General features: G+C 30.2%; 2 protein-coding genes across 3 annotated transcripts; one reads left to right on the top strand and one right to left on the bottom strand.

Annotated features, from left to right (window-relative positions):
- Positions 1-4,411: 4,411 nt before the first annotated feature.
- LOC114415765 (protein MKS1-like) lies at positions 4,412-5,365 on the top strand. The gene has a single exon (XM_028380604.1). It carries the CDS (start codon positions 4,540-4,542, stop codon positions 5,206-5,208), a length of 669 nt encoding a protein of 222 aa, XP_028236405.1. The 5' UTR covers positions 4,412-4,539; the 3' UTR covers positions 5,209-5,365.
- A 6,742-nt stretch (positions 5,366-12,107) lies between these two features.
- Positions 12,108-21,212, bottom strand: LOC114415764 (WD repeat-containing protein YMR102C-like). Of its 2 annotated transcripts, none has more exons than XM_028380602.1 (8): positions 20,990-21,212; positions 14,816-16,608; positions 14,616-14,706; positions 14,337-14,494; positions 14,165-14,216; positions 13,975-14,054; positions 13,791-13,884; positions 12,108-13,105 (listed from the first exon to the last, which is right to left on the bottom strand). In XM_028380602.1, the coding sequence occupies exons 2-8, from the start codon at positions 15,788-15,790 to the stop codon at positions 12,558-12,560; spliced, it is 1,998 nt and encodes a 665-aa protein (XP_028236403.1). In that variant the 5' UTR covers positions 15,791-16,608; positions 20,990-21,212; the 3' UTR covers positions 12,108-12,557. The 2 variants fall into 2 exon arrangements, with proteins under 2 accessions (XP_028236403.1, XP_028236404.1); XM_028380603.1 differs by lacking the exon at positions 20,990-21,212 and adding an exon at positions 16,813-17,518.
- Between the last annotated feature and the right edge of the window lie 4,541 nt (positions 21,213-25,753).

Below are 25,753 nucleotides of genomic sequence, written 5' to 3'. Positions count from 1 at the left end.
AAAGCACTCGTTATTTTCTATCATACATGTAGTGCATTCTCTTTTTGTATTTAGTACTCATTCTTTAATAAATTGACATATTTTCTTCTTTTGATTTTACCGTGAGTAGAGAGCTACTGTATCAGATCTATTCATATTCACAATAAATAAATGTAACATGATATTTGAAAAACAAAACAAACTTATTCATCTAAAATAATTTAGTCTAATTAAATGAAAAGAAACATGTTAGGATTATAGCTTATAGATACTTCGTCTCCAAGAAATATAAGAGGTAGGTATAATAACATATATAGGTTGTTGTAAAAGCATTTATGATATAAAGAAGTTGAACAACAAGTGGATGTTTTAGTTTTATTGAACGGAATTCTAGAAAAAACATATGGCTAATCTTATTTAGCGGATATTGAACGCTTGGCATACAAAGTGTTTATCATAAAAGCGCATTGTCAATACTGTAATATAGACACTTGTGAGTAAAAAATACGTACATTTTTTTTCGCAAAAGTTAGTCTTTAACAAATTTTAATACCTTATCATCAAAATATTTTTAGGAGTCAAGCGCTTATACGTCTTAAGTTCCAATATAGGTCGCCCCAAAGACAGGTTGTGCAAGAGCCGCGCAGGTCTTGCATGGTGTCAGGAGAAATGAGAATCGTCAGATATATTCGTAAATTATTGGATGATTTAGATTAAAAATATCCCTCCAGCTAAAAGATTGGCAGTGTAATGTAATGTATTTTCTAATTGAAAAATGATTATTTAGTAAAAGTATAAAATGTTTTAGTGTTATCCAATCATAACTTTTTTCTATATAATAAAATTGTTAACTTTTATGTTAATTATTTTAAATGTCACATCAACAATGATTTGTGATTAAATGATATTATAAAATTATTTTATATAGTAAATGCGTGTTGAATTTTCCTGGTTCAAAGGATAGACTTGTTATATTTTTGAATGAACTCTCATTGCTATTTTATGGGAAGAATCATTTTCAATTGTGGTTCATTTTTTGTCCACATTGAACCTACATTGAGTAATGTTCAATAATAATCCATGATCTTATTCCAAGATTCTATCTACACTCACGTTCTGATCCCCGTATGTTGAATTTTATGATGAACAGAGTTCTATAAATAGAATCGAGTGCTCTGAGTTTTGCATCACTAAACATATTCCTCTCTCCAAATAAATGCATCATCAAGTTTAAGCAAATGTTCTGATTTTTTTTTTTTTTTTACTTTTGTTGTTTGATCTGAATGTGTTATGTATAGTTATTAACATGTTTAAATCAATCTTTGAAATTTACACATTAAGGTCTTTTTAAAATGATGAATGTCACATGGTATAACAAAATGTCAAGGGAAACGATTTTCTTATTGTCAAACCTAGTCCTTTCCTTTCTTTTTTTTTCTTATCATATTTTAACTAGTGTAAAATCTTGTGTCTTTCACCGGTATTAAGTTTATGTTCGATAAGATATTTCAGTTAATTTTTAGTTTTTTTATTAGTTAAAAAATTTGTTTAATTGTCCATAAAAATAATTTTAGTAGCTTCTATCATTTTTTGAAACGTTACTTAAAGTAATATTTTTTAAAACGTTAGTTTCTAACTTTATATATATATATATATATATATATATATATATATATATATATATTTATCACATCTTTTAGTTATCATTTTTAAATAAATTACAATTTTTTTCTGTTATTTTATATTTTTCAGCTATTTTGATAACTGATTTTATCAAACATTTGTAATTTAATAAGTTAATTTTTCACCTATCAATTATCAATTAATTTTTTAACTTTCAACTAACCTTTTTAATTTTTAGCTAACTTTTCAACTAATTTTATTGAACATATCATAAGTTTAAACTTCATAATGTATAATATTTATATTATTGTAATTTTTAAGCTATCATTTTTTTTGTTTAATTAAAAATAATAATTTTATATTACTAAAGGTTTGATAATTTATTCTTTGAAAAAGTTTCCATAATTTACATATGATTATTTTTGTTACAAATTTATTTATTTGTACAAAGTGTATAAAAAAATTAAGTAATATATTATTATTAACAATAAAAATTATTTTTCATGTGGCAAATTGATAAAGAAATCATGTATTTTAGATTATACATTTATATATGTTTTTTTTAGCTTTTCAAGGACAATGATACATACTTGGAGATCAACAATAATTAACACAAGTTATAATATTAGGGATGAATGTAAGTTAAAGATTGTAGGGGCACAAATGTCCCACTAACTTCTTAAAGATCCTTTATATATAGTATTAATTTATATATTAAAGTACCCTTTAGTAATGATTACAGTCAAAGAAAACTAAATGTATATATCATGTTAAAATAAACCTATTATTTTATTTTCTAAATAAAGTCAATAATCAATAACTTTTGTAGTTTTTAATATTATATATATTAGGGAAAAATAAGCATTCCGTGCCTGTTTGCTTTTTTGCTTTATTTTTTTTAGAAAAAGAAAGATAGTAAAAATTAGTGAACGATTTGTAAAGATATTTATAGGAATAAAATAATAATTTATTATAGTAATAATAGGAGTAAAATATGTATAAAAATGTTACACTAAAATACCCTATTCCCTTTATTTATATATATAATTATAGGTATATTATACTAAAGTAAATGGTCTGGTTCCTATAAAATTTCAAAGTAAACTATTAGTAAAAATAAAAACTTTGACAAATAAATTCTTGGATATGATTTTGAGTTTTGGTTTTCCTAAGTTAGGTACAATTTTTATAGTGTTGAAAATGAGAAAATCATCTAATATTTTTTTTGTAGGAAAAAATAAAACAGAGAAGATACATGCTCACAAGGCACAACTTATATAGTCAATTAGTCATAACTTGTTTCCTTGTTCAGCATTTGTTTTTGGTAAGGTAAGATAACTATCCAAAAAAAATGGTAAGGTAAGATAATTCTTTTTCAGCATTTAGCCGGAAATGGACAAAGGGGATAATCGAACTATTGAAGCACAAATTGGTTCAGTCTAAAAACTACAAGATATTTTTTTTAAAGTAATTTAGACGTAATAATTTAAAGACTATATATTATATATGTATAATTTAGTTTCTCTTCGACAACATTTTATAAGAAGGAAATAGTGAGAAATATATTTTTTTAAAATATTTAATTTAAGAGAAACAGAAAAGAGATATGAAAGAGATAATTATGTGAATAAAAAGGGTAAAAAATAGAGTGAAAATTATTGGATCTCAGACCTTTTTATAATTAGTATATATTTTATTAAGATGAGTAATTATTGTTAATTATTATTTTTATATTTTGAATCATAATAATAAAAAAAAGGTTTTGTACTTACACTTTTATGAATCTTTTGGTGCATGGGAAAGGAAAAACACAAAACAGAAGCTAGTTCATTTACTAAACACGTTGTCATTTATCTCAATAAATCGAATACACACACACACAAACTCTTAATAAACTGATTTCTTATAAGTGGGACTTTATTTGTCTACCTTTATATATTTTTTAAAATTATTTCAAGAATATTAATTTTTTGCCACTTTTTTAAGTTTATGTCAAATATTTCGATACATATAATTCTTTATGTGCATGTCATGTCTCGTCTTTAAATTTAAATTTATAAAATTAATTAATTTATAACGTTGTGTTTATATAAGCATATTTTAAAAAATATATTATTTTCTCTTTTTATAGTTTAACATCCTTATTTAATTTTTAGTTCATTGAATTAATTATTATTTATTTCAAATCTTATTCATAATAAGTTTTGAAAGAAATGAAATTGGATTAAAAAAATTTAAATTCTTTTAAAAATAAATATTTTGAATATTTTCATCTACAATGTAAACATAAAAGCAAAACATTCACAGAACATAAAACTAATTCAATTTAAATACATTTGTACAGTGATAAACATTAATGTACTCCAAGGAATTCATGGATTTAACATTCAAAGCTGCTGACTCTAAAAATCTTTGATTATAAATTTGAGTCTAATAACAAGTGTTTGATCTAACAAGTAATATAAGAAAATAAAGCAAAAAAATCCAATTTTCTCTAATCGTATACCAGAAAAATAATAAGAATAGATTGTTGACTTGATTAATCTAAAAAACGTACTTAATATTCCATCTTCACCCCATAGAAAGTGCTTGATTCAGCTAGTATATTTTGAAGGCAAATAAATAAAAGAAAACTTAATCAACCTTATTAATCACAAACCTTTCTTTAATCGCGATCTACATCGCAGGTGGGTTAATCTTAATTATAATTAATTTATCACATCACAACACAAAAATGGGGTTGGAGTCAACGATACCTCGCCTCAAAAGTCAACAAATGTCCATATATCTATGTTGTCCCGAAAGTAAATAAATAACTCAAAATTCAGTTCCAAGCTCCGTTTAGTTTCTCTATCATTTTTTCTGATTCTTCTCAGCCTCACACCGCACTTCTCTCTCTCCACGCCTCACCGCACCCGATTATTTCTCTTCCTCCGAATGAATCCGCCGGAGATTCCCTTCGGCGGAGCCCCGCTGCCGAAGAAAGAGCTTCAACTCCAGGGTCCGCGGCCGCCGCCTCTCAAAGTCAGCAAAGAATCTCACAAGATCAAGAAGCCGCCGCCGCACCCGGCGCACCACCACCACAACTACCCCCACGCGCCGCCGGACCAGAACCTACAACAACAGCGGGAACCAGTGATAATCTACTCCGTCTCCCCGAAAGTCATCCACGTCACCCCCGGCGACTTCATGGACGTGGTCCAGCGCCTCACCGGAGCTTCCATCGGCGAAGAACCGCCGTCGGGACGCGGCGACGTGTCTCCGGCGGCGAGGCTGGCCTCGATTGAGAAGACGAGTCCTTCGGAGAGAGAAAGAGAAAGGGTTTTGCACAACATAGACGACAACATCGCGTGGATGTTGGGGGAGGGAGTGGAAGTAGGTCAATTTCCGGGGATACTGACGCCGGAGCCGGGAACCTTGCCGCCGATTCCGGCGGAGGTATTTTCGCCGGTGAGAGAGGCGCAAACGGCGGCGTCGTATTGGAACGACTTTTCACCGTCGTATTGGTCGGCGAGCAGCTTCTTGGCGAGTCCGTCGGGGTTTCTTTCCGTCACCGTGGCGTCCCCGCAGCCGTCGCCGAACCTGTTCAGCCTCTTCGACTTGTAATATGTTTTTGTTTTTTTTTTTCACTTTGTTTAATTATTGAGAATTTTCATTTTCACATTATTATTATTAGTGGCGATTCTATCTTGAGCCACTGTTTTTGTACAATCTGTAGAAAAAAGATCACAAAGACTTTTCCGTTTGCTGGCTTCCTGGTCTACTTCCCCCACAAAACAACTATTATATTATTATTGTTAGGTTTAATTATTTGTTATAGTTTTATTATTTGTATTTTTTTTAGCTCTTATAGATTGAAAATATTTTTTTAATGTTTATAATTTATATTTTAATTTTTTTTAATCTCTATAATTTAAAAGTGAATTTTTAATTTTTATATTTTATATTTTAATTTTTTTAATTTTTCCATCAAAATATGAGTAATATTATCAATTGTGATTAACTATCAAAATATTATCAAATAATTTGTAATTATTTTATTTCAAAATAATTGTAATAAAAAATAATTTATAATTTATAAATAATTATTTTATATATATTTTTAATAAAGACTAAAAAATAATTAAAATACAAATTATAATAATTAAAAATATTACTTTCAAATTACAGGTATTAATAAATACAAATGATAAGAACTAAAAACATAACTTTTAAATTATAAAAATTAAAAGAGAATTAAGATATAAATTATACATATTAATAACATCATTTTCAAACTACGAACTAAAAGATAGGAGATCAAATAAATAATTGTAAATGAGTTTTTTTTTTCTTGATTCAGTTCTTGCTAAGTTTGTTATTGAATTGTACTTTAACATTAGGATTTAGGACCGAGTAATTTGTATTTCGGAATTTTCACTAATCGATGTTTTTACTGTTTGTAATAAATATTGTTTTAAGTTTTACTGAAAGAGAATATACTGTTTCTCGGTCATCTTTGTAAGAAAAGATAGTATTTGTCTATTTGTCATTATTTTATTTTAATTTTATGAAATGCTAAAAGCTCTGACGGAATATAAACTACACTAAATCACGTTTTAAGTGTGTTTTTGTTTTCATTCATTGTCCGATAAGATTGGGATAGATTTAGTCTAGTATTTATTGATTTGAATTTTTAATGTAATTGGAGTTATTTATTTAGGAAAGTTAGTCAATTTGGTTTTCAAAAGTTTATGCAATGTCACACCATTCATTTTCATACAAACCAATCTTGGAAAATTTATCTTTAAATTTATACACTCTTAAACTATGTTGACACATTTTTTGGAAAATTCTCAAATAAGTAAATGTAAGACCCCAAAATCGAAATAGTTGAAGGTTGAATCCTTGATCAAGTAACAATTGCTTGCCCAAATGGAGCATGACAACAAACATGACAATATAAAGTATGCATGGTGCTTTGTCACAAAGTGAAAGAGTAAGTCGAAGTACTTCTGTAAAGGAGATTTGGACAATAGTTGTTGTGGTAGAGAAAAATTGATCGATGAGATGGAGAGCGAGTATTGAGTTGCAAAAGCAATTAAATGAATAAATCAAACGAATCCTCATTCAAATCTAGTTCATGTAACATGGTTTTGATATCAAAATCTTAAATAGTAAACAAGTCAATCTATACAATAATAAAATCAGTGATATGTATTATTTTTCTTCTAGACATCTTTGGAATTGGATTAGGTCTCTCACATTATTTATTTTTAAGATGATATCAGAGCCTGTTGGACAATTTCACTTAATGGCTCATTATACCAATGATTTATCCTTTGAAATACTAAGATTTATTTAAGGGTTAATTTTTTCCATTAATATTTTTTTCATACACACAACATGAAATAAGTGGATATTTGAGGGAATCTTTGTAAAATTGATTTTATTTGAAATTAATTTGAAGTGATTTATGTTTGAATATTTTCATTCTACAAACATGTTAATTGAAAAACTTGGCATAAATTTTTTAATTTAACATAAAAAAATATTTAAAATTAATTCAAGTTAAAATCAATTTTAAACTTATAATCAATTTCTTAACATAGATTTAAACCTATAACCAATTTATTAGATGAAGTTGGTTATCAGCTGATAGAGCAGAAAAGTTACTTGAGCTATCAAGGGTGGCATTTTACAGCTAATGTTATATACCGTTGATGCAAATGTATGGAACTTATCTAGACAATAACTGCAAATATATAAACTATGTTAAAAGCAACACATTTTACATATATCCAAGCCAGAAAAAGAAGTACACGACATCTTAGGTTCCAGTTTTATCACAGCATGGACCAATTCGGGAGACTCTTCATTTCTCCACTCGAAACATGAGTATGTGGGAATTGTGGGTCTATTCAGACTACACATCAATATATAAACTGATGCAATGCAAATGAGAATCCTAATTGGAAGAATATTAAGCTCCTTAATCAGTTCACTACTGTACACACATACAATATTAAGCACATATATTGTATGCACCTAGTTTATCATATATAGACTATAGTTGCCTCAAGAGCCTCAAAGGGACATTTGCTAGTTAGTCATTTGAATTTACAAATGCAGCAACATTTCTCTAGACTAAAACTTTTCCATTGGGAAGTAATAATAAATCTCAAAGTGCTTAGTCACCTTCACCAAAGAAGTGATTGGAGGTTATATGTAGATAGGCCTGATAATCACATATAAAGTAGTCTACAATTCTATACATACAGCTTCTAAATGTAGTCACCAAGCAAATTGATATTGTTGGTAGATTTATAAGGGGTAAAAACATAACACCCGAGAAATTCCTGCTGCAATTGTTATAATTTGGCAGATATTTTTGCTAACTCCTCAAATCAACTATATAGTTTACAACTTACAAGATAAAAAGTATGTAATATATATGCTCCAGCTTGAGGACATGTTAGAAAATATAATGTATTTGTACAATCAATTCATTAGTTCTAGTTTTAAAGTTTTCTCTTATTTAATGCCAAATTAACACATTCTCTGTCATATTAAAATGTGAGTCTCAATATTTTTACCTTATTCTTAAAATTTTGTTGGAGAATAGAGAAAAAATGAGTGTAAATGTTGAAAATTACAGAGTAACCATGACTTCCTATTTTTTTTTTCCCAATATATATATATATATATATATATCAGATAATACTTTTTGCTTTACATTTTTTGTTGCCACAATAATGTAATACCTTCTTATTTAGCAATAGTTACTAAATTTTTACACCAACACTGGATCAATTTTTAATTTTATTAATACATAGATATCTACTTTTTTGATAAAATGTAGACAAGATACTTTGGCTGAACAAATTATGTACATCTCAAAATCAAATAACAGATAAATAGAATCCCTAAATCAAAGTAATGTCAATGATTTGAAAGTGAGGATGAAAACTCACAGTACACATACCTATGCTCAGCACAAGCTTTACACTGGTTGCAGTATATGAGGCGCTTCAAATCTCCTTTATCACCACATATTAGACATATATTTTGTCTGTCAAGTTCATTGAAACAATTATGGACACATTCTAATATTAGGCAATGAAACAAGCTATAAGTTGAAATATTCTTAAGATAAAGAGAAAGCATTGTTATCAGTAATAATCATAGATAAATTCTAACTCGAGTGAATATTTACAGCGAACTGCACACACAGTCAACACAACAATCATGAGATCTAGTATTTATTATTGCTTACATATCCACTATTGAAACATACTAAGAAAATGGGGGCAACACAACAATCAGCTAAATGTAAAATTAGATATTCCTAAGCATATCGCCTATTGGAACACGTTAACAAACAGGGGCATTCTCTTGTTCACCTAAGGCAACTCAAATGTGTGTCAATTACAAGTCACAGCAAATTTCTACGAAGTTGCAACTTATAATTCATACAATTTAGAAGGGTTTTGAAAACCAGTTACAAACATTTAGAAATCAAAATTATTTTATCTTCAGAATATTTGTAGCTTATTTAACCTTCAAAGCGTTCACAACATTCTTCAAAATCTGTGTGTAACGTTGTTAAAAATTACAACTTCATACAAAATTATTGTAGCTGACACATTTGCATGCTGCTTTTGGGCAACATACATGGGGATGCCCCGAAAAAGTTGTTATAAAAGAAAGAGTATTGCGATTATTGACTCGTTTATGGTAAATCCGGTGCATGACAATAAATCCACCATAGAATTTCATAAAATGCACATATGTAAAACTTTTATTGTTAAAACGTATAATAGAGAAGCTATTACCATTTAGAATTCTAGTTAATAATATTAAATCAGGTGTTGTATAAAATAAAAATAAATAAAGGTGACCAACAAAGGCTAGTGCGGAACAAGAGATACTTATAATGAGAATTTTATGTGGGTTTAGAAGGGAGAGAAGATGGTGCTGTGCACACGTTTGTCTTTCAGAAAGAAAGAAAAAAAAATCGAATCATTCAACTTTGACTACGAATATTTCGTCAAAATTCACAGTAACTCCACGGTTAAAATTGACTGAACTAGTTTCAGTCTTTCAGAAACTGTTCTTCATGAGTAAATTTAAAAACTGTTCTTCAGAAACTGTGAATAGTTTCAGAAAGTATTCACAGTAACATACGGATCCGTTTTTTTATCTTTTATTATTTTTTAGTTCATTTACTTACTTTTAAATTTAAAAAATTACAATATTATATAATATTATAACTATATAGTTTGTCAGTTGTATTTTTCAGTAAGCGGGTTACTTACTAGTTATGTATAAAAGTTACAAAATTGTTTAAAAAGAATTTCATAGTGCACCGTGAAATTCAAGGGCTAGAGGTAAAGAGAATTTAAAAAAAAGAAGAAGAAGAAGAAAGAAACAATGAGGTGTACCTTTTCAACTTGAATGGTACGCAGTGTTGGTGAATGATGTACACCAAAATCTTGAGGAATCATCGTTACAGATAGAACAACCTTGTACCAATCACTCTCTCCCAACCAACAAGTTTCGCCAAATGCTGTCCCTACTCCCCAGGCCTTTTTTTTTTTCCTTGTCCTTTCTAGTATTGCTTAACGTTATCTCGTGAATGAAATAGATTAACGTAGAAGAGGATAAATATTTTTTTTCACGTTTAATTTGAAAAATAATTAAACAACAATAAAACTTAAACAAAAGAGAAAAGGAAAAAAAATATGTTTTGTTATTAAAAAAAATTATGTGACAACTTTTTATGTTTATCTCATGTACAAAATATTAAAAATACATATTTATTCTCATTTTTATTTATTTAATAATTTTAAAAAATAATTGACTTATATAATCATTTTAAAAAAATAGATTTTTTTATTCAAATCTTTCACACTTTTTATTTCAGTAAATATATTAGATTTGATATATATAAATTTTATTAATATAAAATATTAAAAGAATAATTTAGTAAATTTTATATTATTTTACTTATAATGTCTACTATTTGTCAATATATGATAAAAAATTATCTTATGATTTGTGTCTTTGTGGTTCTTGTGTTGTGTTGTCCAATATCATGGTTTTGACGAATCAAAATCAAACGGATCCTACAGAAGAAAAAAGTTTTGAAATTTCACCTCATTTATTTAGATGAGTAAAGAAAGATAATAAAAACAAATTAGTTTAAATAAATTATTTTTTACTCTTATTTTTTCTTAAAAAAAATTATTTACTGTCTTGTAGTAATTGGGAATACTCAATTTTATCTGGGTATTTTTTTTTGAAAAAAAAAAGATAAAAAGAAAGAGGAAAACATACTTAAAGAACAGACTTAGTCAAAGGCAATAGTAACATAGTGACGAGGAGAAAACAGTGGGATTGTGAAAATAAGTTAGTTACAAGGAGAGAAGTGCCGACAGTCATTAGGCTAAAAATTAGGAGATAATGTGAACACTTAATCACATAATCTACATGTTTGGTAACTGTATACCTTAGTCATGTAATTTTCCTTCAATGCATGTGGGTTTGTTTTTGTTATTGTTAATAAAAGTGAGAGATACATACCTTCATTGATGCTCCTTGGTTAATATCAATTCCATTTATTTTCTATTCTTGGTTTTTTTTTTATTGCTTCATGGGTTCTTTAGTTTCTGTATGATTTGGTATAGTGTTTTGATATGGAAAATATGTGTAGGATATGGAAAATTGATTCTGGAATGCATATTGGTGCCGTGTGCCAATTGTTTTCATGTGCAGCCAATGCTAACGTGTAGAGTATGAAAAAGTTTGTTTTGTTTTATTAAAACAATAAAAATAAAGAGAAGAGCGGCCATGGAAGGTTTATGGACGCGATCAGGTTTCTTTGGTATCTTCATGTTCTTTGGTTAACATAGATAGAAAAGATGACGTTTTTTTTAAAGCTTTTAAAAAAAAAGAGATTCTGATATGTTTTCTTTATACGGTAGTTTTTAATATATTTTTTTAACTGATGTATGGTTTGTGACATTATTTAAATAATATTTTTAACTTTAATGTCAGTTAAACCATTAAAATTTATAGAATAATCATTTCTTATCTTAAACTTTTGTGTTTAGAGTTGTTTTCTTTTTTTGAAAAATATTATTTTTAAAACATGCGATATAGCATTAATTGAATAGTCATTCTATATAGTGGAGTTGTGATGGTTTAATGATTAGTCATTTGTTAGCTTAAATCTTTATGCAAAAATAATGAAAAAAAAACTTTCTATTGGGGTAAAATAAACATTTTTAAAGTTATATATATTTTTGTACAATCAATTATAGGTACTGTTTGTAACGGGCGTTATCAAATGCTAATATCTTCTTTATACCTAATTGATTGCAAGGACCAATTTTGAAATAAAGGTTTTCCAATATTTTCCTAGACGGCTCCATATTAATACATAAAATGTTCCATAGACGGCTAGAAGCAAAGTAAACATATAATCGTTAGTAAAGGAAACTCCATAAACTAACAAAAACTCATTGGAACAAAAATCAATTGGGTTATCTTCTTTTTTTAATCTATACCTATCGTATAAGTTAACTAATATTCACAAAAATAAATGTTACAATATAAAAAAGGCTCATGATTCCGGTGGCCTGACTCTACAAGCAGACCACTCTTTAATCGGTGACATACTAAAGTGTAAATGTACAAACTCGTGGAACATGTCAAGAATGTTTGACATCTATATCATGAATTTAGTAATGATGCATACTTCTAGGTGAGCATCTAACTCCATGCTTCGATCTTTTTCTGCAGGTTATTCTAGTAATCCAAGGCCTTGAAATTCTTCTATGAATGTCCATCTTTTACCAGACAAAGAAAGATCCTATGTTTCTTGCAAAGTCACTCATATGAAGACAAAACCAAAGAGCCTTGAATGCAAAAGTACCAGGTTATTCTGCACCTCATAAATCCAAGACAATGTCCTAAAGCCTAATGGGAAGTCCAAAGTTGTGGAATGTCTTGATGGTTCCATCACAACCAGCTGCCACAATGGATAGTCCCCATGTTTCTGATACATGTTTTTCATGGGAAGGATCTTTGGTACATAGCTTCTGGTGATCAAATTCAACTTCTACAAGAGGTAGATCCCAACGGGGAAGCGTCTCCTCAGGCCATGTGACCGAACCGCGGCATGAGCCATCAATGGAGAACCAACTTCCGAAAGAAAATCGTTCCGACTCCCTAACGCCATGAGATGCCTCTAGTTGGTGTTGTGACGATGAATGGTGGGCAAAATCATTGGAAGAGCCACTTTGTTCTTCTGCACTCATGCAAGACCAAGGTAATGCAACAGTAACCCCTTCAGAGCCGAAGTGCTCACAGGAATATTTGGATTTTGTCTGTTTGGAAGAAGCGTTTCCCAAGTCATTGAAGTTCCAAATATACACACGCGAGTCCCCTCCAACTGAAACTATATGTTCTCCACCAGAGGTAAATGAACCAGACATCTGACTTCCGGATCTTGGAAGGCCTGCAAATAGTAGCATGATCAACCAACTTAGAATATTCCATGTAAACTGAGTATCAAGAATGTAATGTAGGTGGTGGAAACAAGTTCCATCTTAAATTTATCAATGTTCTAGTGGGTTTTGCAATCATGTACAATCCACATGTTAGTATAGGTTAAGTCAAAAGATCTCATAAGGAACCCACCTCTTAAAGATACCAAATTGGTAGTTTAAAAAAATGGAAAGCATGCATATGTTTAAGGATCAAATACATTATTCTTAATTGGAGAAATTAAGTAATGTCAGCATGGAAAAAGCCGAATGTAATCAAAGTTACCAGGCCCTTAACTGCAGATTAGTAAATTATATTACCTAATAGAAGGACAGATACAATGCCGTACTGATGTAGTTTAACTTCAACAACTTAAGAATTTAGATTTCTAATCAATCTGTAAATGGAAAATAAAGATTTTCCATACAATTTGATATGCGTATTACTTTTGATAAGATAGACAGGGTGGGCATTCAAATTAAAGCTGATACTATGTTTTTCTAATTTCTAAAACAATCGCTCAAGTCTAAAACTAGCAGTATGCAACAGTGTAAGGGCACCAGATCAGCAGATCATACTCTAAAATCATGCAACTGTTTAAAGATATTAACTAATTCAACAATCATGAGGTTGACTTTCATTGCTTAGTGCCCTACCTTTATATGTCTGAACAAATTCAGTGCCTTCCAATATTCTAACTCGGGAATCTTCAGATGTAATCATAACTCTCTGATGGTTTTTCTGAGAAAACTGCAATCAAATAAAGGTATTGAAATGTTAACAAAGTAAGTGAAAAGTACTTACAGAATTTCAGCAGTGATAAAGTTTCAAGGATAAAACCTGAATGCCTGTAATCTTGTTGCCAGATGTACTCTTCTTTCCATTGACATGAATCTTAGTCTCAAGCTGGAAATGTTTGCCTGAACCATTAGAAATCAAATTTAGAGACTTTAGATCATGCTATTTTCTATTTTTCTCCCTGCTAAAGGGAGTTCATGACTTTATTAACTAGTAATCCACAAGCTAATACCTGAGGCAACATAAAAGCGGCAAGTGCCTGGGAGGGAACCGACTACAAACCCCTGCACAATTACATAGCCATAGGTTCAATATCTTATGAAGAAAAGAATCCAGAATTGTGATAGTAACAACTAACAAGAAATACAAAGTCACAGAGATTCAGTCAAGAATTCACAACATACTTTTCCATCTGGCCGGTAACTTATAGCACTAATCACATCTCTTATGTCTGCCCAGTCAACAACTCGTTCTTCATGTATCCCCCATATTCGGACTTTGCCGTCTATGGAACCACTGATGAAGTAATTTTCATCAACAGGGTTGAATTGAATACAAGTCACTGTTTCCATGTGAAAAAAAGACAGAATTATTATTATACTTGTTTGATAAAGATATTGCAATATTTCACATTCTAGCAAAGTATGAAAATGAACAAAGCATATGTTGTAAATAATACTTACCATAGTCTTTGTGATGGAAAACACTTAGACATTGACTACAACCAATTTTCCACAAGCGAACAGTTTTATCCGAAGAAGATGAAAGGAGAGTCTGCAAGAGGAATTCGAGATCAGATTTAACAGAATTTGCAAACAGAACAAACATAAATCATAGCACAAGAGGGGTGCAGAAATAACAAGCTTCTGAAAGTTAAACTCACATCTGAATTGGACCAAGCCAAATCCAAGACATCACTGGCATGACCAGAAAATTCATGCAACGGTGATTCCTCAATTTTGAAAATCTTACTGGGAAGAACGACGAAGGACTGGCTTGAGTGTTTCTTCTGAGAACTAGAGAAGTCATGTTTCACTTTGTTAGCTGCACTGTCTTCTGCATTGAAGCAAATACTAGATGTATTGAGTGTTTTTACACGCCATATGCGTATAACACCATCTTCACCTCCACTAGCTAGATATTGGCCATTGGGACTAAACTTCATAGTCCAAATTAGGCCTTTGTGAGCTCTAATCTCTTGTCCAATATACAGTGCACTGAGCTCCATCCACCTCTTCTTATTCTGCCTAACATTTATTCTTCGAGTTTTATTTGTCGATGAATTCAATTTTGATCTGACTTTACCCCCACCTCCTTTCTTGCTGCTTATAAAGTGCTTCCACCAGTTTTTCTTCTCCTTTTCCCCCATATACTTTTCTCGAACCTCGGCTTTTCTATGTCTAACCTCTTGATCTGTACAAGAAACCTCATAAACCTTCCCTTCAAAACATGATTCATCTTTGGGGCACCCCTTATGTTCATCAAACAAGCCTTGTGCCTCAGAAGTGGCCTCGCTGCCCGAGAGAACCAGCTCAGAAACTTGATCATCATCAGGCAAGATACAACTACAAGAAGCATTTGACACTGCCCCACTATCCCTGATCCTCTCTAGTCCCAATCTCTCCGATGAATCATCAGAACTCATCACATTATTTTCTTGAGAACAAACCTTGGAAGATCCATCACCCAACCCCATCTCCTGCAAAAACTTTTCCCTTCTTTCCATCACACTCACAGGCTCATTCACCCAAATCTCATAACCAAACTCTTGTTCTGTCAAAACAGAATCTCGGGTTGGTGAGAAACAATCCACTGAGTCAAAGAACACATCACTATCTCCTTCATCAGAGATCAGCATAGCGTGCACTCAAACACAAAAGTCCCACATAAGAAGAAGCAAAAAATGCCACCTCCAACCCTTCCCCTTACTATCAAATTCCCTGCTTTTAAATATCACAACCCCAAAATCAAGGGACCAACCGAGTTTCACTCGCTGATGGAGCAAAACTCAACAGAATATATAAAATGACACCACCACAAACAAGGACCAAGTACGAGGAACCTCTCAACAACTCAACAAAAACAGCCAATGACAACTCTTGTTGGCATGTTGGAAACCCTCCCGAAACCAGGATCCCAATACTTTAAAAAACAATAAATAAAAAGAACAATAAATTATTCCCCAAACTCAAACCCCAATAACACCACTATAGAATAACCAAAAACCGGGAAGATACACATCAAGAAGCCAAAACCTTTTGGAGTTGAAACACTATACCCCTCTTGAATCCCAAGCTACCACCCCAAAATTCAACACGAGCACCGACCCTCCAGCAATGTTGGCCACAACACCAAGTCAAGGGTCATAAAAACAAATGCAGTGAACCGAACCAAGGTTCAAGACACGAGAGAAACTGGCGGAAGAAGGAAAGTGGTGTCACCCAGAAAACAAACCAAACCAAAAACAAGTCTTTCTTTCACCTCGAGATTGAAGAGTGAAAACTGCACGCACGAGCGACACACAAGCGGCGCGGCGCGGTAAACAAGATGTTACTGTTCTCTGCACTCTGCTGCAACTACAACAACTACAACAACAACCACTCTACAACAACACCTTCATGCTTTGCTGTTATGTAATGTAATCCCCACCTATTATCTCTATCTATGTCATCATAACTAACCAAAGAGAGAAAATTTCAGCGTTAGTTTATAAATTAGTAATCATCAAATAGTGACACAGGTTTAAACATTGACCGCATTATATAATATTAACAATAACAACAATAATAATAATAAAGTTGTGGTATTGTTACTACATTAAAAGTGAAGAGACAAAAAGTACAGAATTTTTAAAAGCATTTCGCTTTCGAGGGAAAGGACCTGCTACATGAAAAGAATATGCCTACATCAAGCATAAGTGTTGTATTGTTGTGACAAGGCTGAACCAGAAACCACAGATCAAAGTTCAGATTTCAGACAAATTCAATTCAACCACAGCAGGATCCAACTCCATGGTCTTTTCATCATTCCAAATGTTTTTTTTTTCATTCTTATAATAATAATAATAAAAATCTTCTTTTTATTTGCTCTGAGTTTGTTGTTGGTGAAGAGAATGACAATAACAAACAAATAGCGCCTTAATTATAAAGTAATTAAGAGCTGTACAGCTACATAATTCCATGGTTGATGGTTCCTGGCATTGTGTGTTTAAGACGCATTAATGGCTATAAGAGGAGTCCTAGAGATAACATAACAAGTGAAAATAGATACTAAATGGTATGTGTGTAGTGTAGGCACAAGTAGAAGTAGTAGTAGTACTGGGGGCTATGGAAGTGCCCTTTTACCCTTCCTAGAGAAAGAGAAAGCGATGAGTCGAAAGTGTGAAGACCTAAGAGTGATATAGGTGCCCGAGCCACCATAGGGGTTCCCTTATTGCAGCAAATCATTATAGCACCGACTCACTTCCTCTGCAATGCAGTTCAGATTTTAATTTCTTGGCCTTCGTGTAATGTTTTTTCCTTCCTTCCACCATTAATGCGAGGTTGTTGGTATTATGCAACAAAAATAATTCACCTTAATGGTGGGAAGGTAGTGTTAACAAATGTCTTTCATCTGATTTAAAAGAATAAAAATTTATGAACAAGTATTTTAAAAAAATTTTAATCAACATCTTAAGAAGAAGGAATTTTTTTTTATTGAAATGTAGAAAATTATGTTGTTGATTATTTTTTTATAATAGTTTTTTTCTTTTTTAATTTTTTAATTAATCACATAAGAATTAGCAAGATGCTTGTAGTAATACTCACTTCATACTAGTACCTCTCTTGTTGTTTTTTTTTTTACCTCTTTTTTTATATTTCCTTTTTCGTATGATATAGGTTTACACAAAACATTACTACTATTCTTAGCGAGGTTGGTTCACTACCTGCTAACGAGCTGACCGTGTCTGACCTTCTGTTCTGCGTTATTCGGCATCAAGATGAATTTACTACTATCGGAACATGATTCTTTACAGTTAAAATTTTAACTACAGTCATCTGAATTTTTGTAAATATTCTTTAATTTTCAAATTCAAAATAGTGCGTGTGTGAATATAAATTTCAATAATGTGGCTAATTTAAATATGTATTTTAATAATGTTGAATAATTTAAAATTGAATGTATCTAAATTTAAGACAAACTAACTTTAGCTGTCATTCACCATGAGAAGAAACGTTGTCATCTCTGATAACAAGGGACAACGTAGAGGATCGTATTTATTAATTAGTTATGGAAAAATGTTAAATGTACACCGTGTATAAAATGACAGGGATAATCGGAGAAAGAGATAAAAGAAAGAAAGAAAAAAAAGAATGATTAGCAGAAATGATATGTCTTCTGTACATAAGAAAAAAAGGAAAAATGATGCGTTAAGAAGTAAACTTTTTTAAAAAATAAACTAAGATAAAAAAAAGAGAAAGAAATTGAATGTATGAATACAATAATTTTTATACATGGTTAATTAATTATGATTTTAAAGATAATGATTAAAATAGCAAAATTTATTATACATAATATTTTTTTATTAATTTATACATAATAATTTTATAATTAAATAACATTATAATTCTTTTTACTACATTAATGCATAAACTATTCATCCCTATTATTATTTATATACCTTGACTTCCATGCTAATGACATGGAAAGGACCTTTCTCTGTTATCACTTTCTATCCCCCCGAGCAATCAGATCTCTGGAACTGGAAGCCAATCAGGATTTTCACCCCTTTCTCAAAAGGGGTTTCAGCATTTTAAAAATAAAATAAAAAGATAAAAAAAACTTCTTTGAAACTGGACTTTTCCAATTTTGGGTGGATTTTCTTAGCAACAAGCCACTACAAGAAACCCACGTGACTAACTTGAAGGACCCATCATTAAGAAGCAATTGAAGTGCTAGTTCTCACGGTGTGGTATTTATATAATAATAATAATAATAATAATATAATAGCCATTGAAAGGACTACCTAAGCAGAATGTGGCCAAGCAATTTCTCTGTCACAATTTAGTTTGTTTATGCAAAAGAGTTTTGAATCCCTCTGTAAGAAACGAGGAAGCTGTGGTGTCCGGCAAAACAGAATGGAAGATGGTGCATGACATGTGTCTTTAGGAAAAAAAATCGGTGAAAATTAAAATGCATATGATAAGATAGATCATAGTATACATCATTTTCACCACTTAGCACCCTTCGAACCTTCCAAAACCTCCCTCCAATGTCACAACTCACGCTTTCACTCGCCCCTTGATTCTAGATTTTTCCGATTCATCTTCTTCCAGGTAGAGTTTAATTTTAAAAAAGTGCTTGTACATTAGTATAAAGTATTTTATTTCAAGCATACATTGAAAAATTAATTTCTTTAGTTCAAGGGACTGGAAAAAATTAAAATGGCAAGAGAAGTGAAAAATGCTGGACAATGTAGAGACGAGGATAATTAAAACAGTGAATTAATTTGTTTGAGAAATATCATGGACCTTGGTAGGTGTATGACACTAATAAGTGTGGAGCCACTGCCACTGGAGTGTAGGGTGAGAAGCCCCTTTCAGTTCTGAAATTTTTGCTTCATTATCTGTTTAATGTTATCCCAAACCGCACAAGCACTAGCTGTAATGTAATGGATGTTTCAGAATCTTGCACTCGTGTTGCTTCGTGTGCCAACTTGTGTTGTGTTCTACTACGTGCGTTACCATGTGCCCGCAATAATTAAAATTAATTAATATAAAAAATATATTGTGAAATACTTATATTAATTGTAAGAACTCTGACACATATCTCTTCTATGTCAATAAAACATGTATATAATAGAGTATCCATTAGCGAATCATTCACATGCTCAATCAGGTCCTTTTTAAGTATGCTTTTTGTTGATTAGTTGTATTTTATATGTGTAAGGTAAGTGAACAAAAATTAATTAAATAAGATAATTGAAGATAATCATCAAGCAATCATATCTACCATTTAATACTATTGATGTGTGGGTGTTTTTTATTTTGGTAAATAATGTGAGTGTGTGTTTACTGTGTTACTTCTTTTTTCTTTCTTTTTTTGTTGAAAAAACTAAGTAAAATTTATGAGGGTTTGGATTGGTGGAATGTAAGAGGCCAATGAAGGTGAAGAAGCCTTCAAGAAAAATGGCTCGACCCAGAATGAATGAATGAAATCTAACATAGCCGCCACTGCAAAGTTCCATTTAAACTGTTAAGTGCAAAGACAAGAGAAGTGAGAATTCTCTCACATGCATGCTCGATGCCCTTTTACTCTTGAATGACAAGACGAGAAGGCTTATTTGAGCTTTAAGACCTAAATCTATGTCGCATTTGCAAATTAAAAAACATAAAAATCAGTGCACTATAGCAGATTTGATGCTACGAGGACACCTTTTGGTATCATTAAAATGACCCTTGTGTTGTATATATAGCATAGTGATTTTCACTTGGATTTTTTCAGAAAAAAATACATTAAAAATGGAATATGAATAATTAATTCTACTAAGTTGGTCGCCAATTTCAATCGCAGACCAAGCATTGCTCACCATGGAGCAGTAACAAATTTAAATTATTAGGCGTTTGCAATGCCAATCATGGTATTTGATTTCCCTACTCTCTTGGGTCGCATTCACTTTCTTGTTTTGCTTTTACAATAATGCTTCCGCAAATATCACAAAGCTAGAAAGATCAGAGGGAAAAAAAGATGAGGAAGAAAACAAGATAGGTGATACCACTCTCCAGAAAATAGTGAGTTGCACTTCAAGAGGTTTCCTTTCTATATTTGCTTTCATCCCACAAAACAATAAAGTCAAGCAAATGGAGGGAGACATAGGGAAAATAGGCACAGGAGGAGCAACAGGGTATGTGAAATTGACACACACAAAGTTTTTCAAAAGCCAGAGGAAGCTTCATTCGTTCATATTAATTCATGGAGCACAGAAACAGAGGAAATTAAAAGGGTATACTGTAATTAACTAAGAACAAGAGAATAGAGATAGGAGTAGTATGAGTTGAGCAGTGTAGTGAGCACTAACCTCTAGGGACCCAGCACAGCACTCTTTGGCTCTTGGAAAGTTGAAACCCTTTGTAGTTTGTAGTAGGACTCAGATTGCAATCAAAGACACACAGGGCAAAGCAGTGTCATAATTGATGTCTTATATATAGGAGTTATGTACTGTCGGTATATATATAATTCGTGCTTGTAAGAAGGAACTAGGCCAGTTTGGTTTTCTCGTTCTCCCACAAATTACATGGATATGGTGTTGGGATGGAAGGATTTTGAAAGAGAAATGCAATTTTCAAGTGGATATAAAATGTTATATATCAAAATAATTTATTTGAATGTTAAAAGTTTTAAAATAGTAAACTTTTTATAAGGGTTTTCTTTTAGAGAGTTTTTTTTTTCTTTTTAAAATAATAAAAAAGATATTTTTTTTTGTAAAATAAAATAAATTTAAATAATACTTACAATTGACGATTTTTTTTAAAAAAAACTTCTATAATCTCAAAATATTATATATATATATATATATATATATATATATATTATTTTCCAAAATTTCAGTGTATTATTTTGTTTTTGTCATTATAATGAGAAGTATTTGTTAATTTTGTTAATGATAAATCTTTATATTAGAATTTGGTCAAAAGCTATTAATTTTCAGCCAAGACACAAAATTATATACTCAATACTATAACTCATAGTAAAATGTTGATGAATTTTTTTATTAATTTTTTTTAGAATATATTGAAAACAATACTACTTTTTTTTTATAAATTCAATTATAGAGTATTTATATAAGATGCGGGAGAGACATTTTGTGTTTTGGTAGTTAATGTTTTAAAGCATATAATTATAAATTATTTGTATAAATTTTAATTTGTTGGATGAATTTTATATTTCTGTCAACTAAATCATTGACGCAAGATGAAATAGTAACAATCACGCATTATAAGTAAAATTAGTCTCAATAAATAAGTTGAGGGACATTCATAATCTTGCAAGAAAGAATTTTTTTTTTATCACCCTTTTCTTATTAAATATATAAGTCTAACTTCATCATTAAATTGGCAAAAAAAAAATCATCACTAAATATAACTCTACATAACTCTACGCTTTTATTATTATTTATTTTTTTCTTGTTAAATAGTACAATCATAAATCATGTCAAAATCTCAACTACTCAATAATGTTATAGCCATTGATTACTTTTAAACTAGTTTACTTTTTAGGCGAAAAAAATTGTATAATTAATCGTTTGATTCTTTTTTCAAATTATTTTTTGAGCTTTTAGTTAAAAACTGGATAAACTGTTTTTAGTAAAATTTCATATTAAAACATAAAAAATTAAATTACTTCATCTATAATTTTTTTTTAAAAATGTTCAAATTATTTTATAAAATAAAAAAATATTTAATTTTTTTTTTCATTTTAAATTTCTTAAAATTTTAAAATATTTTTTTCAAACACTACACCAAAGGTCGGAAAAACATTTGATAAAATAATCCATAATTCCATAGTACTAGAATTATTAGGAAAAGCGTGGAAGTGTGGAAGCCACGGAGTCTAATAGCGTTCTAGCACTAGCATCCCTAGTAGTTCGGGTCAAATCTCTCCCCAATCTTCTCTCGATTTCTTCTCATTTAAAACCAAAAAGTTTTAATACTAACCCCATTTTTATAATCCACAGTCCGCAGGGACATTTTGTTCTTGCAATTGGATGTCTTTGACTTGTTATTTCGTTTCCATGCAAATACTCAACTTTATATTAAAGTAGAAAAGAAAACATAAAAAAAATTGTTTGAGTTTATAGTTTTGCTAACACATTGCTTAGTGCCATTTGTTAAATGCTTTTAATTTTACTTATGGAAAATAATTGTGTTCTTAACTTACTAATTTGCGGCCCTAAAAAAAACTTATTAATTTGTGTTTGACTTTGTTTATTTTCAACTTAGAAAATTTCGCACAAATTTTCTTTAGAAAGAATTATTTCACTGCATTCAGATTAATAAATAATACAATTAATTTGTGTTTTGGATATCTATCTTTAAATGCAAAGAAAAAAAAAAACAGGGAGGTCATGATTAGTGATTCATGAACAATACCCAACAATTAATTTACAAAATGATAAATGTTAAATTGTTACTAATTGTTCTAAACAGATGTTTATTAGGTTATAGCGTAATTGTCTCATCAAAACTCTTTAATAATATAACAAATGATTGAATTATCAATGTCACTATTACATTGTTAATTAATGTTGTTATTACTTTTTTTTTCTTTTTTTTAAGCAATGAAAGGACGTTGTTATTACTTAATAATAAGGACCAATGATATAAAAAAATAATTTAAAATTTTGATTGGTAAAAATTTAGATTAGACTAAAAATAAAAATTTGAATAAGTTTAGAGACTAAAATAATAATAAATCCTATATTTAACTAATTAATATAACAAACAAATACTGCAGGTAGTCTGATATAGCCATATTCCTAAGAAGCATGACCGCATGTGATCAAAGGCTTGCTAGAGTTGGATATGTATATACACGAGTTAAGTCTTTCATCCAATGTATGAGAGTTTTAAAGTTCATTTGTTTCAAAGTTAAATAAAGTTAATCTAATTTTTTAAATATAATTACTATGTCTGTATAAATTAATATTAACCATAAATTCTAAGTTAAAACATGCTAATAAAGAAAAAGACCAATCCTGTATGTAAAACAAAGAATCCTCTCTATTTGATAACGGCATTTACAGCTTGAAAAGTTGAGAGGGAGGTGTAGTCCCTAAAGATCGATGAATCCACCCATGATTTAACTTCAAATAAACACAGTCTAAGACAGTACTATGCAGAGCTCCAATCACGAGACTTTGGATTGTTTAATAAAATTACAATCTACGTCTAAATTACAATTCAGCTCTATAAAGTGCAGGTAGTGCTTACATTAATGTCTTTTTGTCCCCTAAATCCTGATTCTGCATATGTTGAAATATAGAATGTTTTGATTAGTTTATAGTCTCAGTGACCATGGTGCTTCCTTTTCCGTCCGTAATACACATTTGGGGAGAATAATTAAATAATTGTCCATATGCAAGGGAAAAAAGAAGGAATTTGTGGAGTAAAAAGTGGAGTAAGTAACTACAAAAAAAGGAGTAAAAACAAATAAACGCCAATTCAGCGGGCCAGGACAGCATAGCTAAAAGTTTGGTGTTTTCATGGATCAAAGATACAAGGAATTCTTGCTGGCTTACCAAATCCATGGGGTTTGTAGGGATTTTTTTTATTATTATATATTACATGCCAAAAATCTAGACCCCACTCACATGTCCTTTTGTTTTTTTTTATGTAGCTCACTTGATTACATTCTGTTTTTTCTATAGAAATTTTTAAATTATACTTCTCTCTCTTTATTTATTTATATATATATATATATATATATATATATATATATATATAACATCTTTCCTTAAAAGATGAACATTTGAATCTATTTTAATACAAATAGTTTTTTCATTAGTCTTTTTTTTAACTTTTTTCCCTCTCATTATTATTTTCCACATGATTAGCAATTCATTTTAAGTATTTATTATCAATGAAATGGTGATTTTACAAGTAATTTTAAAGCTAATTGACATATAGATATGTTTCAAACTTATTCTATTTTAAAAAAATCAAATTCATAATAAGATGTTGAAAATTAGTTTACTATAACACTAAGCTACAGAAAATAATAAAAAGATTTAAAAACACATCTCTACTTGGTTGCCATTATTAAAAAGGATTAAAGTGTAATCTTAAGAAGTATAATTTAAATATTAATTTTTTTATGAAAAAAGTGTATTTTTCTATTGCATTAGAGGTTTGACTGAATCCAAACAATACTTGCCTGCCATTCTTCCACTTAGTTTTTCCTTCTTTCAGCTAAAAGGTACTGATATATAAGTGATACTCGTACGTGTCCATTATTTTATTATTAATTTTCTACCTGTGAAGATTCCAATAGAACCAATGGATCATGTAACCTAAAAAACTCCAATAGGACCAATATTGAATTGCTCCAAACTGGCATTTGGTCTTAATTTCTCACATATATAGCTACCTTTGATTGGTCAATTTATATATGATTCGAGACTATCCTGAAGATACGAAGATCCTCCTCCTGCTTAATTCATTGCTTAATCTACCTCTTTTGAGACTTGAAAAGCATGTGAACACGGATTTGGCCTACCAAATCACCGATATTTATCACAAAAACTGTTGATAATCGTGGCTTTCCCGAGATAGTGTCCAGATCACGGTAATCTTTTTTGCAACTTTTTAAAATGATTACGTATATGCAATCAACTTTTTATATTAATAAAAAGTGCATCCATATAATTATCATCATTCTACTGACAATGATCTTTGTGGTCCATAAATTAGGTTTGTTTTGAAATTGTCATTAAAGATATATCTACACGTAATTATTCTTATGGCCGAGTACCTTATTTCATTTTTAATATAATTTCAAGAAGTTGGTTGAGTGTAGTAAAAAATAAATCGCATTTGATAGGTCATATTTGAGTTTTCACTCCTATATTTGAGGGGTTTATAGATGGGAGGCTTTTTTTATCTAAAGATTATAAAAAAAATTATGAATATTCTATTCCCTACGAAGCCGTTGTCGGACGAATCACTACGTGTCAATAGCATGTGTGTAGTTATAATTAACAGAATACAAAACACAATTTGTTTTTATAAAAATAATCAATCACCTTTATCATTTTATAAAAATATTTTCCAAAAATTACTAAACA

The sequence above is a fragment of the Glycine soja genome, chromosome 6 (genome assembly GCF_004193775.1).
Source record: "Glycine soja cultivar W05 chromosome 6, ASM419377v2, whole genome shotgun sequence".
In the NCBI taxonomy this organism is placed as follows: domain Eukaryota; kingdom Viridiplantae; phylum Streptophyta; class Magnoliopsida; order Fabales; family Fabaceae; genus Glycine; species Glycine soja.
The sequence above is the reverse complement of the archived record's forward strand: the minus strand, read 5'-3'. Positions and strand labels throughout refer to the sequence as shown.

Excerpts from the sequence above, each read along its gene's own strand:
- LOC114415764 (XM_028380602.1), bottom strand. The coding sequence starts at position 15,790 with ATGCTGATCTCTGATGAAGGAGATAGTGATGTGTTCTTTGACTCAGTG. Across the intron at positions 14,217-14,336 it reads GTTACCGGCCAGATGGAAAA|GGGTTTGTAGTCGGTTCCCT; the intron begins GTATGTTGTGAA and ends GTAATTGTGCAG. Across the intron at positions 14,055-14,164 it reads CCGCTTTTATGTTGCCTCAG|GCAAACATTTCCAGCTTGAG; the intron begins GTATTAGCTTGT and ends CTAATGGTTCAG.
- LOC114415765 (XM_028380604.1), top strand. The coding sequence starts at position 4,540 with ATGAATCCGCCGGAGATTCCCTTCGGCGGAGCCCCGCTGCCGAAGAAA.